The sequence below is a fragment of the Amblyraja radiata genome, chromosome 31, assembly GCF_010909765.2.
Source record: "Amblyraja radiata isolate CabotCenter1 chromosome 31, sAmbRad1.1.pri, whole genome shotgun sequence".
NCBI classification, from domain to species: domain Eukaryota; kingdom Metazoa; phylum Chordata; class Chondrichthyes; order Rajiformes; family Rajidae; genus Amblyraja; species Amblyraja radiata.
This window is the reverse complement of record NC_045986.1, coordinates 11,235,048-11,252,258: the sequence shown is the minus strand read 5'-3', so window position 1 is coordinate 11,252,258 and position 17,211 is coordinate 11,235,048. Positions and strand designations below refer to the sequence as shown.

The following is a 17,211-nucleotide window of genomic DNA, read 5'->3' as shown; positions in this document are numbered from 1 at the left end:
TTTTCACTGCAGAGTTAGAATAAGGACAGAAAAATAGTTGTATGCATTATGATTTAAAGGCGCAGCTATTGATGTATTATTTCAGATGCAAGACAGTGGACGTGCTACACCGTCCATTTCAGCCTTTTTGTTTCCTTTGATAATATCCAAGACAGCTCACTGCGGTGAAAATCTCAAGTTCTTTACTTCAAGGTGGTCATATGTTAGGAAATCATTTGCGTGAGCCTATATTATTTTGCAAAATTCTGTCTCATTGTTTCCACTATCATTATAACAATTATGTATGGATTCAGATTAAATATTAAAACTAATGTAAGTGTGAATGTCGATATTTCCACATAAAGTGGACATAATCTGAAGATGCCTTGAAGGCCATGCATCAGGCATCAGTACTCGGCAAAGTAAACATATCCATATACAGAGTATAAATTTGCATGATAGTCTGGAGATGGGATCCATCTGGAAACGTCGCCTATTCCTTTTCAGCAGGGGTGCTGCCTGATTTACTGAGTTATTCTAGCATTGTGTCTCTATTTTTGGTACAAACCAGATCAGTCTGAAGAAGGGTCTTGACCAGAAACGTCACTCATTCCTTCTCTCCCGAGATGCTGCCAGTCCCGCTGAGTTACTCCAGCATTTAGTGTCTATCTTCGATTTAAACCAGCATCTGCAGTTCTTTCCTACACAATCTGCAGTTTCTTCCTACAGATACTAACTTTTCATGATTCTGCCTGGAAGTGTAACTTATTTATGTCTAATTTCAGGTTTTGACAGAGGTGTACACTTTTAAAATGCAAATTGACTCAGCAGTTTTTCACTTTTTGTTTTAAAACATTTACAGGCTTCCATGCTTTTAAGTAATTTTTAACTGGGCAATAATATCGCACTTTCCCCACAAGCTTCTATTCACCTGCTCCCAAAATAAAGCTTGCTCAAACATGGGCAGCATGGTGGCGCTACGGTCGAGTCACTACCTTCCAGTGCCAGAGACGCAGGTTTGATCCTGACTACGGTGTTGTCTGTACGGAGTTTGTACATTTTACCTGTGACCGCGTGGGTTTCCTCCGGGTGCTCCGGTTTCCTCCCACACTCCAAAGACGTACAGGTTTGCAGGTTGATTGGCTTCTGTAAATTGTTCCTAGTATGTAGGATAGTGCTAGTGTGATCGCTGGTTGGCACGGACTCAGTGGGCAGAATGGCCTGTTTCCTCGTTGTATGTCTAAAGTCTAAATAATCCTAATTTGATACCATGGATTCATGCACAAGAGCAGTAAATTAAATTATTTTTTGATTCTTTGCACTATTCACAGGTGTGGAGGAACAGTGGGGGCAATTGTCACTTGCCCATTGGAAGTGATCAAGACTAGGCTCCAGTCCTCGGGCTTAACACTTCGGTCAGTCTACATTCCACAAGTCAACCTTAATACAATCAACGGACCAGGAGTGGTTCGGCCAGCACGTGTAGTACCAGGACTTTTCCAAGTTCTAAAGTAAGTGGATTGTTTTTATGCTGGTTTTTTCTAATTTTTGTTTTCTGCCTTTCTTTCTAAAAGTAGTAAATTAGCTTCCAGATTTTTAGTTGAGTACTACAAGGTTGTTGCATGTTGTTCCAAGCAGTATCCTAGATGGTTCAATGATTCCCTTGCCAGGCATCTCGTCAGAATCTTAGATATTGAAATAGTAGGCTGTGGAGTTCATCGAGGTTACTCTGCCATTCAGTAAGATCATTGCTGATGCTGTATCTCCCTCACTTTCTATCTGATCCCCATCACTTGTTTTCTTTTACCGTCTAATATTCTCTTTCACTTTCTCCAGACTTCAAATAATTTCATTTACTTCCTTTCATTTCCATCTCAACATTAAGTGTTCTTAGGAGAACAGCCCCATTTTCTCCAGCCTACCGCTTTCACTTAGAGGCAATCTAAAATCTTGTCTGCACCCTCAGCCTTCATCATTCCAATAGTTTGTTAATCTTAAATCGATGTACTACTCTTGTTCCAGCTAAGCCCAGTATATCATGTGCATGGCTGCCCAGCCAGCAGCTGTCCATCTCTTCGTCTTTTTTTTTTTTTTTTTATTAGTTTAAAGTGTTTTGTTCTGGAGGTCTAAACTTTTTTATGTGGGGGGGGGGGGGAGGGGGAAACTATCTTTCAGGGTCCCTACCTGGTCGGAGACGCAGCTTTTCTCCGGGCTGCAGTTTCGACCCGTCCTCGCAGCCTACCTGCGGGCCTGGAGCGGCGTTTCCTGTCGGGGACCGCCCAGTACCACGGCTTCGGCGGCGGCACAGGGCTGGAGCGCTATCGCGGAGCGGGCGATGCCTTGCCCGGGTCGCCGCGCTGGAACTCCGGTATGCTGGGACCGGCGATAAAAAACATCGCGGAGCTGCGGGTCTGAGGAGCGGCCAGCTGCGGGCGACGGCGCTGACTTTACATCGGGAGCCTGGGATCTCTCATTGAGATCGCCAGTGGTGGCGCTCCACCCGACGCGGCCTTGTTGGCTTCGGAAGCCGCGGTCTCCAGTACGGAAGCGGCCGTTCCAGGGTTCCCAGGCTGCTGTGAGGATCCTCCCGACGCCGGAGCACCATCACCCGGCGAGAACGGCCTGGAACATTGGGCCTCCGTGGAGGCAACTGTGGAGGCCTCAATAAGCCCGACTATGGGTGAACAGGGGATGGGGACTGGACTTTGTGCCTTCCCTCATAATGGGAACCATTGTGGGGGGATGTTTTTATGTTTAAATATCTTTATTACTGTTATGTCTGTATTCTTTCTTTATGTGCTGCACGGAGAGGACGCTGGCGCTGTTTGTTTGCCGCTTCTCCGTCTGCTATTGTCTGTTACTATTGTAAAGCGACTTTGAGTCTTAGAAAAGCGCTATAAAAATTAAATCTATTATGATCATAGTCGTTTGACTTGACTTTTGTTCGCTGTCACTGTTTATGAAGTCTAGGAAGCTGAATACTTTTTAAAAATATATATTGCTTTCTCAACCTGTCCTATCTTCATGCAAATGTATAACCAGATTTCTCACTTCCTACACCATTTTTCAAAAGTATACCCTCAAATTCCTCGTACAATGCAAAACATACTTGGCTAAAAAAGTAAAGTATGAGTATTTTATGCTACTTCCTTTTCAGTTATCTATCAAAATAAAATAATTCACACTTCCCTGCCGTAAATTTGGTCTTGTTTGTCTTACACCAGTTTGTCAATACCTTATTGTAGCTATCCTTCACCTTTATCTCATTTAAAATCTTTACACCGTTGGTAGATTTAGAAATGATAATCCGTGTACCCAAGGCCAAATCAATTTATATATTGTGAAGGTTATGGTCCTAGTGCCAACCCAGAAATAGTCCCATTATACATCTGCATCCAGCACAAAGCTGTCTTCGTGTTGCCACTGGGTTTAATTGGACCTTTTTCTGGTTGGCAAAATGTAAAGAAAATGGTGTCCCATGAGAGTCAGTGCTAAGGCCTTGCTTTATTTTAATAATTCGCATGGGTGACGTGAATGAAGAGTCTGAAGACATTTTTGTAGAATTTGCCAATGACAAGTAAGAAAGTGAATGGGGAAGAACACACAAAAACGTTACAAAGGTATAAAAGGTAGACTGAATTAGGTGGGAAAAGATCTGGCAAATATGAATTTGTCAATTTCTGGCAAGTGAAAAGGAGAAGCATATCCCTTTTGGTGAGACATTGTAGAAGTGGGATGCAGAGGTGTCTGGGTGTCCACACATGATTCACTTCTAAGTTGTGTGGTGTCAGGGAAGATGCCAGATTGACAGTGACTACACCAACGCACACATGTGCAAGGGTGAACTCACGCGGAGGTTTTTAACAGCAGCCCCTGATCATCTGTGGGCAGGTGAGGAAGTGCTGCCGGTTTTGCTCCCAGCCCGCAAAGAGAGGAACAGTTAGTAGGGGGTCCTCCATTTTTTATCTCCTGCCCCTGACTGGAACTACCTTGATTTTAAGGAGTAGGATAATGAGGTGCTGGCTGGTTGATCCAATGCAACTGTTTCTCCTTTGGCTGTGGCCTCAGTTCAGTCCAAAGTGCTGTCCAGGGTACTGGTGTTTTCCAGCAGTCAGACACTCTTTGTGGTGCTGGTCGTTGGTTCCTCCTGGTCTGTCTGCTGGTGACAGGGAGTGGAGAAGCCTTACGGAGGACATGTCATCACAGTAGGTACAGCAAGTAATTAGGAAACCTTTAGTGAGTAATATGCAGAAAACGAATTTCACTGTAAGTACATCTGACAATAGAGATCCATTGAATTGACTGGAGGGTCCCAGCAGGCATTTTCCCAGCCAATGGAGACAAATACATTATTGAGTGGGAGCATCTCACTTGCCTGTCATCATCTCTCATCGTGTACATTGATCCTAAACGATAGACTCAGAATGCTCAGCGGGTCAGGCAGCATCTCTGCAGAAAATGTATAGGTGACGTTTCAAGCCAGGACCCTTCTTCAGACCCAAAACCCTAAAAATAATAATTGTCTCCTCTGCTGCCCCTAAACCCATGGGGTCTATGTCTTCGGCAACTTTTCTGTATTCCACAAATTGCAGGCAGCATTTGCAATACAATATTGACTGCAGTTCAAATATGCATAATTGCGTGTAAAGTACTTTGGGATGCTCTGATAATATGAAAGGCTTTGGTATTCAGATATACATACCGTTGTATTTAGGAAACTATTCAGATTGTTTAATCTTAAAAAAAACATGCATAGTCCCAGTATTTAAGAGTGCAAACTTAAAGGAGCAGCAAAGATCCCTTGAGAAACATTGAATGGTTTTAGACAATGTTAAAGTGAGCTTCCAGCCAGCTTTGCAGTTCTGCTTTTAAAGTGTGATAAAATTTTGCATTTTCTTGACAAATATAAAATATATGTAAAACGGGGCAGTATAAATTAAAGGTAGACACAAAATGGAAGGAATGGGTGATATTTCGGGTCGGGACCCTTCAGACTGATGTCAGGGGAGTGGGCAGGACAGATATAGAATGTGGTCGGAGACAGTAAGACTGGTGGGAGAACTAGGAAGGGGGAGGAGATGGAGAAAGAGGGAAAGCAAGGGCTATTTGAAGTTAGAGAAGTTAAAACTGGAAACTAAATCAATGTTGTCCTTGAGGAAACAAAAGTTCATATTGCTTTTTAGGTCAATTCTTTAAGGAATTATGAAGGGATGTTTATTAGAAAAACGAATGGCACAAAAATGCAGATGATTGACAACTGAAAACCCCCAGAAAATGCTGTAAATATTCAGCAGGCCAGGCAGCATCTGTGGAGAGAGAAACAATGTTAACATTGCAGATTGTTAACCTTTCTTCAGATCGTTGGCCACTAAAGTATATATAAATGTGAGGTTATCCACTTTGGTAGCAAAAATAGGAAGGAAGATTATTATCTAAATGGCATCAAGTTGGGAAAATGGGAAGTACAATGGGATCTGTGGGTCCTTGTTCATCAGTCAATTAAAATAAGCGTGCAGGTACAGCAGGCAGTGAAGAAAGCGAATGGCATGTTGGCCTTCATAACAAAAGGAGTTGAGTATAGGAGCAAAGAAGTCCTTCTGCAGTTGTACAGAGCCCTAGTGAGACCACACTGGAGTATTGTGTGCAGTTTTGTTCTCCAAATTTGAGGAAGGACATTCTTGCTATTGAGGGAGTGCAGCGTAGGTTCGCAAGGTTAATTGCTGGGATGGCGGGACTGTCATATGCTGAGAGAATGGAGCGGCTGGGCTTGTATACTCTGGAATTTAGAAGGATGAGAGGGTATCTTATTGAAACATATAAGATTATTAACGGTTTGGACATGCTAGAGGCAGGAAACATGTTCCGGATGTTGGGTTAGTCCAGGACCAGGGGCCACAGTTTAAGAATAAGGGGTAAGCCATTTAGAACGGAGATGAGGAAACATTTTTACACACAGAGAGTTGTGAGTCTGTGGAATTCTCTGCCTCAGAGGGCAGTGGAGGCTGGTTCTCTGGAAACTTTCAAGAGAGAGCTAGATAGGGCTCTTGATGATAGTGGAGTCGGGGAGTTGGGATATGGGGAGAAGACAGGAACGGGGTACTGATTGTGGATGATTAGCAATGATCACATTGAATGACGGTGCTGGCTTGAAGGGCCGTATGGCCTACTCCTGCACCTATTGTCTATTTCTAAAGGACTAAAAGTTTAGAGAAGGTGAAAGGAAGGGAGTTTACCTAGCTGGCCAAAGATCAGACAAGGAGAGAGAATTCAGTAGTTTTATTCAATCCTCTGAAATCAACAAGTGCACTCGTTACCATTATAAAGTTGTATAAGTTCAGCTACACTGTTCTCTTATTTCAAAAGTCTCAAAGTTCATGGTATCTTTTGCAGATCTATTCTAGAAAAAGAGGGACCAAGGTCACTTTTCAGAGGACTGGGACCTAACCTGATTGGCGTAATTCCATCCAGGTAAATTAAACTGGATTTGTATTGAAAGGAAAATATTTTTTGATCTCTATTTTGGTTAGTTGTCTCCTATCGCTATTGAATGGACATTCGTGGTACCTTGTGGTCATCTGTTGGCTTGCGATGAATGATTTATGCTGTTCCTTAATGGTAATCAAATGCCCATATGTTCAAAAAATACAGATGTGACCTTTGGGTTTTACACCAGCCACAAAAGAGAGAATTTTTATTCAGTTTGCAGAATTGTTTTTCTTTTGAGCAAGGTGTGCCTCCAAGCATTGGAATATTTTCCCCTTATTTGTATTATTGGAGTCAAGTTGCTCAACTACACGCTTGGGGACACTGTTGATGATACTTTTCATCTCCTTGCTGATGATTCATTTAACTGATTGGCCTGTGATTGCCAAATTGGAGTTGTGCTGCTTTTGGTTTGCGTACACAATCTGAATTTCAAATTCTGTATTTTGAAGTATATTTTAAAAAATTGTTTAAGACTCATATACTGTGAGAAGAAATAACTGTACCCAATATATTATTGAATTAATTTAAGATTCAATTATATGAAATTAACGTTTAATAAATCTTGTGTATATACAGAGCAATCTACTTTGCTGCCTACTCCAAAGCCAAGGAGAAATGTAATGCAGTCTTTGTACCACACTCTAATGTTGTCAACATGTGTTCTGCTGGCTTCGCAAGTAAGTATTTTTTAATGTATACAAATTTTCTTCCAATAATAAATATACAAAGAAAAAGAGGTTTATACCTCTTCCCAGGGCTTATCACTGTACTGTTTAAAAAAAAAATTATAACATTATCAATGTTTTATCCATGCTCTTTATCAACATATATGGATAGAGTCAGTGACGCAGCGTGGACACAGATCCCTCGGCATTACTTGCCCATGCCCACCACGATGCCCTATCTACACTACTGTCACCTACCCATGTTTGGCCCATATCCCTCTAAACCTTTCCTATCCATGTATCTATCCAAATGTCTTTTAAGTGTTGTTATAGTACCTGAAGGTATTATAAGTATAACAAAATTTTTAATCTAAATTTTTTTTAAATAGCTCCACCACCCTGAGCAGTGGTCAGACCAAAATATGCTGCGTGATCACCTCTTGCTGCTTTTGCAGATCTTTGGTAGATCACCCCATTCAAATACATTGGTTGGTGTTTGATCTGTCAGCTGTGCATGCAGGTGAAAAAGCTTTCTAAATCATTCATGGCCTTCCAAAAGGTTCCCCCCTAACCCCTGCCTCCCTGCCTTCACTGTGGTTACTAGAAGTTGACTGCACTGTCAAGTTGATTTACTTGACTGGACTATTTATTTCAGGACAGGCAGTCGGGAAGGCTGCAAAGTAAGTGTTTTTCCTTTGACCCCCCATTAATGTACTGTATTAAAATATTAATACTTGAAGCTGGTGGTGTATTTGCAGTTATGAATTATGATTCATGATTTTAGAAATTGTGAAAGTGAAATAATGTTACTTTTTAATACACTAGGCTTTATTACAAATACAATGATGAATCCTATTTGGTTGGTCAAAACAAGAATGCAACTGGAAGGCAGGTAAGTTGTACTCATGCTTTTGTTTTAAGATATGTTCGTCATAATTGTAACGACCATTAAAAATGTTTCCGTGCTTTATTTGTTCCCTGTTATCTGTTTGAAGGAAACGAGGTGAGAAAGCAACAAATGCTTTCCAATGTGCAAGGCATGTCTATCAGACGGACGGATTCAAAGGATTTTACAGAGGTTTGACTGCTTCATATGCTGGGATCTCGGAGACTGTGATTCATTTTGTTATTTATGAAGCTTTGAAGAAACATTTGGAGGAATGGAGGTTCACCGTGCGGGAGAACGACAAGAATGTTTCAGACTTCCTAGGATTGATGATTGCTGCTGGAATTTCAAAGACATGTGCATCTTGTACTGCTTACCCTCATGGTAAGTGTTCTTTCTTCTCCTTTAAAACTTTAGAGATACAGAACGGAAACAGGCCCTTCGGCCCACTGGGTCTGTGTCGACCAGAGATCATCCTACACTAGCTATATCCTACACAATAGGGCCAATTTACAATTATGCCAAAGCTAATTAACCTACAAGCCTGTACGTTTTTGGAGTGTGGGATGAAACTGGAGCAACCGGAGAAAACCCACAGGATCACAGGGAGAACGTATAAACTGCATACAGACAACACCCATAGTCAGGATCGAACCCGAGTCTTTGGCACTGTAAGGCAGCAACTCTACCTCTGTGCCGCCCCGACCACTCCTGTGATTACTCCTTGGTCAGCATGAGGTGTGGACAGAAGGAATCTTTGACTGTGGTCATGGGGGAGCAGGAGGGTAAAAGTCAGGCAGTGATGAGTGGGTTGAAGAGGAGTAATAACATGGGATTGTCCAGGTTATGGGAAGGAAATGGGATGGGCGGTGATAATCTGAGTCAGGGAAGATGGTTCAAACTGAGATAACCAGTCAAATTAAGCCCAAGATAGACACAAATTGCTGGAGTAACTCAGCGGGACAGGCAGCATCTCTGGAGAGAAGGAATGGGTGACGTTTCAGGTCGAGACCCTTCTTCAGACCAACAGCATTTGGTAGCTCCCGATCCCTATGAGCCAGGCCCAGCATTGGGTTGACCAGCCAGACAATGGGTGGAGTTGAGGCTTGCCTCAATTATTGAGCCACAGTGCTGCTTTTAGTCACTAACAACATTTTCCACTAACATTAGCCACTAACAACATCATCCACCTTTCAAGGAAAGGTGGATGATCACCTCAGCCTTTGATTCTTTGAGGGTTCCATCTGCCTGGAAATTCCCTGCATCGATCCATGACCTCTGATTTATGGGGAAGATGGACTCTCATATTAATGCCACCCAGGAAAGACCACCTTCCTGTGAAATCATGGAAAGTTCTGTAAAATGTGGCATATTGGCAACTCTAACTTCTCCTTAAAAGACACAAAGTGCTGGAGTAACAGCAGATCAGGCAGAATTCCTGGAGAAAATGGCTAGATGACATTCTGTGTCAGGACCCTTCTTTAGACTTTGCCCACCTTAACTTTGATCTGGGTGGGCAGGGGTTAAAAACAAGTTGATATATACCATTCAATTATTTGAATTAATAAATGTATGCAAGGATGTATTATTTTTTTGTGTGTGGTTAAAGACTCAATTTATGAGCTGATATCAGAGCGATTGGTACTTGTTTAAGGAACAGCATTACTCGTTCCTTGTGGCCAATTTCATTACGATGCAAGGAGTAGTGAAGTAGAAAATGGAAAAGCAAAAAAAAACAAACAATTTTTTATTTACTTGCATTTATATTTCAGAAGTAATAAGGACAAGGTTACGGGAGGAAGGCACGAAGTACAAGGCTTTTTTGCAAACTGCACGTTTGGTGGCTATAGAGGAAGGCTATAGTGCCTTCTACAGAGGACTGCAAGCCCAGCTAATTCGCCAGATTCCAAACACTGCCATAATGATGACCACATACGAACTGATTGTACATGTCTTGGGATCGTGTCAGAAATAAACAGACACTCAACAATTGATGGATTCTGTTTAGTTGCAGTGCAATGTCATTATAATGACCCACAAAACTAGTGGGGGGGGGGGAATGTAAGACGTCACTGACCAGATTAGATACTGTTCATGCAAAGCACAAGGCTGAGATTCTCCTCCTGGATCCGAGCTGGGGTGTGGTTCAGATGCCATTCCTGACGTTGACTTCCTTGGTTAACCACAGATAATGTAACCAGGGCACCTGCTGTGCAAAGTGTACATGTAATTTATAGGTGCCAGGACATCTCCAGACTGCATCTTCTGTCATCTGTTATTATTCACTTCATGTTTGAATGTTAAAATTAGCCACTTGGGCAATTTACCAGATGATTGTATTTGACTGGTTAAAACAGCAAGGTTCATTTCTGACAGAAAATGTACAGAAACATTGTCAGACCGATTTTTGTTTTTCTCTCTGAAAATAATCTGTGCAGTGATAGCTTATGCATTGGCCTCTAGACATCACTATTTATTTTAAAGATGAACAAGTAAACTTGCAAATTTAATTTGTTTCCTTTCTCCTCTTAAAGCATAGGATATTTTTTGACCTTCAGGAAACTATTAGAAAGGAGTGTATGTATATATGTATGTGGATTCTGTAGTTCAGGCAGTGGAATGTGTTTATACTGAGTGCAGTATGAAATGCATGCTACACGCTGCAGACAAGAAAATTACAGCAAAATGTTAATTTATTTAGTTGTTTAATGTGTCTCAACAAAATGTGGAACTCACAAATGTGTTTGTTATTTTGAAGGGAAATCTACACCTTATTTGCTGCCAGGCAAACAGATAACATTGCTTTGCTATTTGATCCCTTTTAATTATCTTTGCTTACAACTGAGTCTCCCAAAATATTTAGATTGCCCAGATTTCAGTCTTAACTGAAAATCAAAATTTTTGGCATTTGTATGTATTTAAAATCACTAACATCTGCAATATTGTTAATTCATTGAAACTTCAATTTCACAATTATATCAACGGAATGTTAGAACCTGCAATAGCGATAGTTTGAAAAATATTCTACTATTAACTTCAATAAGTGTGCCTTATTACAGTTCACCAATGATCAAACTAACAACGGAGTGGAATAAAAATATCTTTGGTTGCAGGTTTTTATTTATAGTTATTACAGACTCATTCCTACCTCTCTCTTCCCCTCATGCTTAAAACATTTCATTTGGTGTCTGTAATAAGGGAGGGAAGGGAAGAAGAGAAGCGATGCTACTGTAATACATTAAAAAATAATTTAAAGGGATATCAGTGTACTAGATAAAGCCAGGATGAGACTTTAGTAGATGATAACCTTTTGAGGGACATAAATAATCAGTATAGCGTGTGTTCAGCATGTGTTACTGTTAACTTTCTTTTCAAAATGTTCTGAATTATTTGAAAATTCCCATCTGAATAAAATATTTTCACCGTTAATTTCCTACCACGTACTCCATTTATTTTGATCTTTAACCTTAATTTGGGAGCAACCAAACTTAATATGCATTACAAAAAAAAAAAACCCTTGGTTCTTTAACCATTTTGTCAATAAGCACTTTCTGTGTTTCACCGTATATGTATTGACTTAAGTTGTTTCACACTGTAATGAATGCTAGTAGTAGAAACACAAATCCAGATCGACAAAAACTGGAGTAACAATCTGACGTGAACCAGTGCACTGGAATCTAATACCTCAAAGATGCATTTTCTGATGCATCTTTGCATGTGCAAATGCAAAGATGCAGATGACTACAGGTGACATCTGTGCAAGTGACTTTTCAAAAGGTTGCTACTTTTGGCCATGTTATAACTGAGTAGATTTGTCCCAAATACTAGGAAACAGCAGCCTGACCTAGTCAGACTCAGACTCTTGTTTTACCAGCTGTGGGTGTGTTGTTATCACACTGGCAGCATTGACTCACCAGAGATGTTGGTCCTGGAAGTGTTTGTGCCTGAATGTGGGAACAGGCCTAAAGTTCCTTGGTATTGACACTGCATCTCATGAAGCCTCCTGGCAATTGGTCAAAGTCTGTTCGGAAAATCTGTATTCTCTCAGCTGGTGAATCTACTCTGCTAAATAGAACGTCTTTTAGAACAAACACTGAAGGTAGCAACCAGTCTGCTCCTGCTGACAAGTGTTCGTTGCCAATCAATAGGAATGGTTCAGAAACACGTGGCTGTTGAGACTTGGAGACACAATTTCTGTCACAATTTCAATCAAAACCTGGTTTGCTGATTAGAAAACCAACATGAGGGAGAATTGACCACTCATACAATAAATCTGTTGCAGCTATGTCTGTCTTTAACTATGGTGCTAGAAGTAACTCTTTGCTGGTAAAATCCCTAAGTGCATTCTCTGTTGTATTTGATAGCACTACTGCTGTGCTTAATAACAGATGCAGACCACATCAGAAGATACAACAATACCAGCAAACCTGTTATTTTCCATAATTTGTGATATTGTGGCCTGGCATACGTCCCCGTCTTTATCATCAAACTAGTGGACCAACTCTCATCTATAGGAGAAGATGCCAGGAACAGGTATGAGCATGGCTATAAATGTGATGCTGACATTATGCATACTGTCCATTTCCTTCCACAGATGCTGCCTGACCTGCTGAGTTTTTCCCGTAGTTTTTTTTTGTTCAAGACTCCAGTGGCTGCAGTCTCTTGCCTTCACTATGCATACTAAATGGCAGAACAATCCACAGCCAAGAGAAATGTAGTCCTAGTTATTTTGACAAACTGGTTTGGGAAGCCTTACCAGTGTGCAAGGCACACCACTGTATGATTCACCCTTCCCAGTTATCAGAGCAGTTTTTGTAAAGAAATCTAGTAGCTTCAAAGTTGGTGATGTTGATATTGTATTTTTAATTCCAGCCTTTTTTAAATAAATGCATTTAAATGAACCAGTTGGGATTTGATCTTGTCCCATCAATCCAAGTCTCTGAATGACTAACATGGTAACATAACCGTCGTACCACAGGACTACTGAAGCTGATGCACTTCCAAGAAATAAGGTTACAAGGAATTCAACTGATTTCTTTGTTTCTAGGCCTGTGAATTTGCTTTTGTCTTTGTTTTGTGTCTGAAAGTAAGGACCATTCCCCCATACACACAAATAACCTCTCCCAACCTGCTGCACCATGCTGATAATAAACATTTGCAGCATGGCACTGTAATATGTGGACCATTTCTCCCAGCTTAACAGAAAAGCTTGGAAGAAACGGTAAGAGCTAATATTACTAAAGACATTACTAAAGATCTTCAGAAGCAATTTGCCAAATTGAATTCTACAATGCAGAATAATTTTTCTACAATGGAGGATAATCTCTCTAAGAAAATTGATAACAGTTGTGGAGAATTAAAGGAACTTTACGTATCCCTGAACCAGCAGTTCAAAGATTTGGAGTCGAGGACTGCTAAGGAATTGGAAAGAATGCAGAGAGATTATAACAATAAACATGACTCCCTGCTGAAGCAATTATCAAAGGCGGAAAAATTGATGGATGAAATGGAGGGTGAAATGCAGCAGATGGGCCAGGAAATAACAGGTTTGAAAAAACAACACAACGCGAATTGGGAGCTGACGAATAAATTGAATGAGAAATGTCAAGATTTGGAAGCCAGGTCAAGGAGGCAGAATTGGAGAATAATAGGAGTTAAAGAGGGGGCAAAGCACGGCTCTCAAATGTGTGATTTTATCACTAATCTACTTAAAGATGTTTTCAAACTGCCAGAAAAACCAAAGATAGATCTGGCTCATCGTGTTGGTCGCTTCCAAAGAGGAGCAAATGCTCCACCACGTCAAATTATCGTAAAGTTCTTAGACATTTCAACTTTGGAAACTTTATTAAAGAAGATATCCTATGGAGAAAAGCTTACATTTGCTGATAATATTGTTAGATTTTACAGAGATTACCCTCGGGAAATTCTGGCAAAAAGACGCCAGTTTAAAAGTGCAAGCAATATTTTACAAGGACATTCTGAAGTTCGTTACGGCGTTATATATCCTGCCAAAATGTTAATCACGTACAATGCTAAGCAACGTTCATTCACAGATCCGGATTCAGCTTGCAAATATGTCCCGGAGATTTTAAATAAAATTCAAGGAAAAACGGAATAAGACATTACGCCTGCTGAACTTGTTTTTCTGTTTCAAACAAGACACTAGAATTGTTCAGACGGTTCTCAGACAGACTTATCTGGCAAGAATGTGTTTTTCAATAACAGAGTCCTAACTTCATCTTGAACTGAAAAACTGAAGCTCAACAGATGGAATGTTCAAGGTCGTAGGCTCGGCGCCAAGTTTTTCAGCCCTGATAATTATTAGACTGTTCTTTTTTTAATTTAAAACAGTCGTGATGGTCTCCCTTTGTCTCAGTACTATCTATCTATATTACTAAAAGTCTGTTCTTGACCGTTTTGGCCATCTGTGCTGCGATTTCTGAGAGAACGCCGCCACCTACGGCCGTCATTTTTGGCCACCTCGCTCAGAGCCCCCATCTGCCATATGTGTGCCGAGGACTTTTCCTGTCGATGAAAAATGACAGAGATATTAATGTTTTTACAAAAATCCCCATTCTCTCTGCTGCCCCCGCTGGAGGCAGGGGAAGGGACTATAAAACCAGAAAGTGGTGTGCCTCAATTAGTCTCTGCAAGCTGGAGCTCTGTCAATTAGTCTCTGTCACTCTGAGCTCTGAATGACACTGAACAAATGTCTACAGCACTGTGAGTACCCTTAATTTGGTTTGAAAATGAAAATATAGTTAGTTTGAAGTAAAAAAGCACTGCCTGCAAATGTTTGTTTGGGTTGAATTAAAAAGGCACTCTCTCTCTCTCTCTCCCCCTCCTCCCCCTCTCCTCTCTCCCCCCCTCTCCTTTCTCCCCTCCACTCCTCTCCCCCCTTCTCCTCTCTCCCCCTCTCCTCTCTCCCCCCCTCTCTCCTCTCCCCCCCTCTCCTCCCCCCCTCTCCTCTCTCCCCCTCTCTCCCCCCCCTCTCCTCTCCCCTCCTCTCTCCCCCTCCTCCCCCCCCTCTCCTTCCCCCGCTCCTCTCTCCCCCCCCCTCCTCTCTCCCCCCCTCTCCTTTCTCCCCCCTCTCCTCTCTCCCCCTTTCCTCTCTCCCCCCTTTCCTCTCTCCACTCCCCTCTCCTCTCCCCCCCTCTCTCCACTCCCCCCTCCTCTACCCCCCCTTCCTCTACCCCCCATCTCCTCTACCCCCTCTCCTATCCTCCCCTCACCTCTCCCCCCCTCTCCTCTCCCCCCCTCGCCCCTCTCTCTCTCTCCCCTCTTTTTCCTCCCCTCCATCCCCTCCCCCACCATCCCTCCCCTAAACCCCCCTCCCCTCCACACACCCCTACCCCTTTCTCTCCACCCTCCCCCTCCCTGCTCCCCACCTCTCCTCTCCCCTCCCCTCATCTCACCCCCTCTCAGCACACCCTCTCTCTCCCCCTCCCCTTCCCCTTCCCCCCTCTCTCCCCCTCTCGCTCTCCCCTCCCGCCCCTAAACCCCCTCCCCTCCACGCCCACTACCCTCTTCCCTCCCTCCCTGCTCCCCACCTCTACCCCTCACCCCCCTCTCAGCATCCCCTCTCTTTCCTCCTCACTCTCACCCCCTCTCTCTCCTCCCCTCCTCCCCCACCTTTCCCCCCTCACTCACCCTCCCTATCCTCCTCGCCACCCCCTATCCCTCTTGCCCCTCTCTCTGTGTCGCTGTCTCTCTCTCTGTCTCTGCCCTCACACGCTACCCCCGCCCGCCCCCCCCCCCCCTCTCTAGATGTGACTGCATTGGGGGCTATGCGTCAGTAGATGGGTGGTTATGGGGTAAAAGGAGCAAATTAATATTTCTCTGCCCTCACACGCTACCCCCCCCCCCCCCCCACAACCGCACGTTGGGGGAACAGACACAACGGGTCTGCACTTGGTCTAGTATGATCTATTATTTACATATACATCACCTAATTATAGGAAGGATGTCAACAAAATAGAGAGAGTACAGAGGAGATTTACTAGAATGTTGCCTGGGTTTCAGCAACTAAGTTACAGAGAAAGGTTGAACAAGTTAGGGCTTTATTCTTTGGAGCGCAGAAGGTTAAGGGGGGACTTGATAGAGGTTTTTAAAATGATGAGAGGGATAGACAGAGTTGACGTGGAAAAGCTTTTCCCACTGAGAGTAGGGAAGATTCAAACAAGGGGACATGACTTGAGAATTAAGGGACTGAAGTTTAGGGGTAACATGAGGGGGAACTTCTTTACTCAGAGAGTGGTAGCTGTGTGGAATGAGCTTCCAGTGAAGGTGGTGGAGGCAGGTTCGTTTTTATCATTTAAAAATAAATTGGATAGTTATATGGATGGGAAAGGAATGGAGGGTTATGGTCTGAGCGCAGGTATATGGGACTAGGGGAGATTATGTGTTCGGCACGGACTAGAAGGGTCGAGATGGCCTGTTTCCGTGCTGTAATTGTTATATGGTTATATGGTTATTATACAGCATATAACTAACTAACTAATTAACTATATATACGCAATAAACTTAATTAACGCTAAAGGTTTAATGTATTATACTAACATGACTAATTATATAGCAGGAAGGATGGGGGAGGTTAGACAGATACTCTAAATACTAATAATGAATTAACTAACATACAGGCTAATGAAAAGTGTGATTAATGACGAGGTATTTTAACCCATAATAACTCTTATTTTATTTTAAGTCTTCGAGCTTTTCTTCTATTTTATTTTAAATTTTTTAGGTATTAATCGACCTGACATGATAATTTTGGTTATAACTGGAGGAAACCGACTAACGTTGGATGATACTTTACTAGGGGGGCAAAGCCCAGTGCATAATTCCATCGACGGAGGTCAATTTAAAATTAATCTTAGCCACCTATGGCTTTTTTGTAAGATATACTTTTTTTTGATAACTTACACTCACTTTTTTTGTTTATTCGCCATTATGAGATGTATGATTTAACAATCTTTGTGAACACTTCATTTTATGTTTTTCTCTTTCCCTTAATTATGTTTACTACTGCCAGGAGATGTAAAACTAGTGCAGAAAATATGAAGGACAACCCTGGACTTGTGATTTCGAGGTACTTGGCTGCATCACATGAATCATACATTCTGGTAATAATAGCCAATGCAAGATAATAGTCGAATAAACACCGGAGGTCTCACTTTCTGTAGTTGGAACATTAGA

General features: G+C 42.1%; 1 protein-coding gene across 1 annotated transcript; it reads left to right on the top strand.

Moving 5' to 3' along the window:
• Positions 1–1,257: 1,257 nt before the first annotated feature.
• On the top strand, positions 1,258–11,445 carry slc25a33 (solute carrier family 25 member 33). Its single transcript, XM_033047784.1, has 6 exons — positions 1,258–1,490; positions 6,370–6,447; positions 7,042–7,142; positions 7,956–8,022; positions 8,126–8,400; positions 9,789–11,445. The coding sequence occupies exons 1-6, from the start codon at positions 1,258–1,260 to the stop codon at positions 9,989–9,991; spliced, it is 957 nt and encodes a 318-aa protein (XP_032903675.1). The 3' UTR covers positions 9,992–11,445.
• The last annotated feature ends 5,766 nt before the right edge of the window (positions 11,446–17,211 follow it).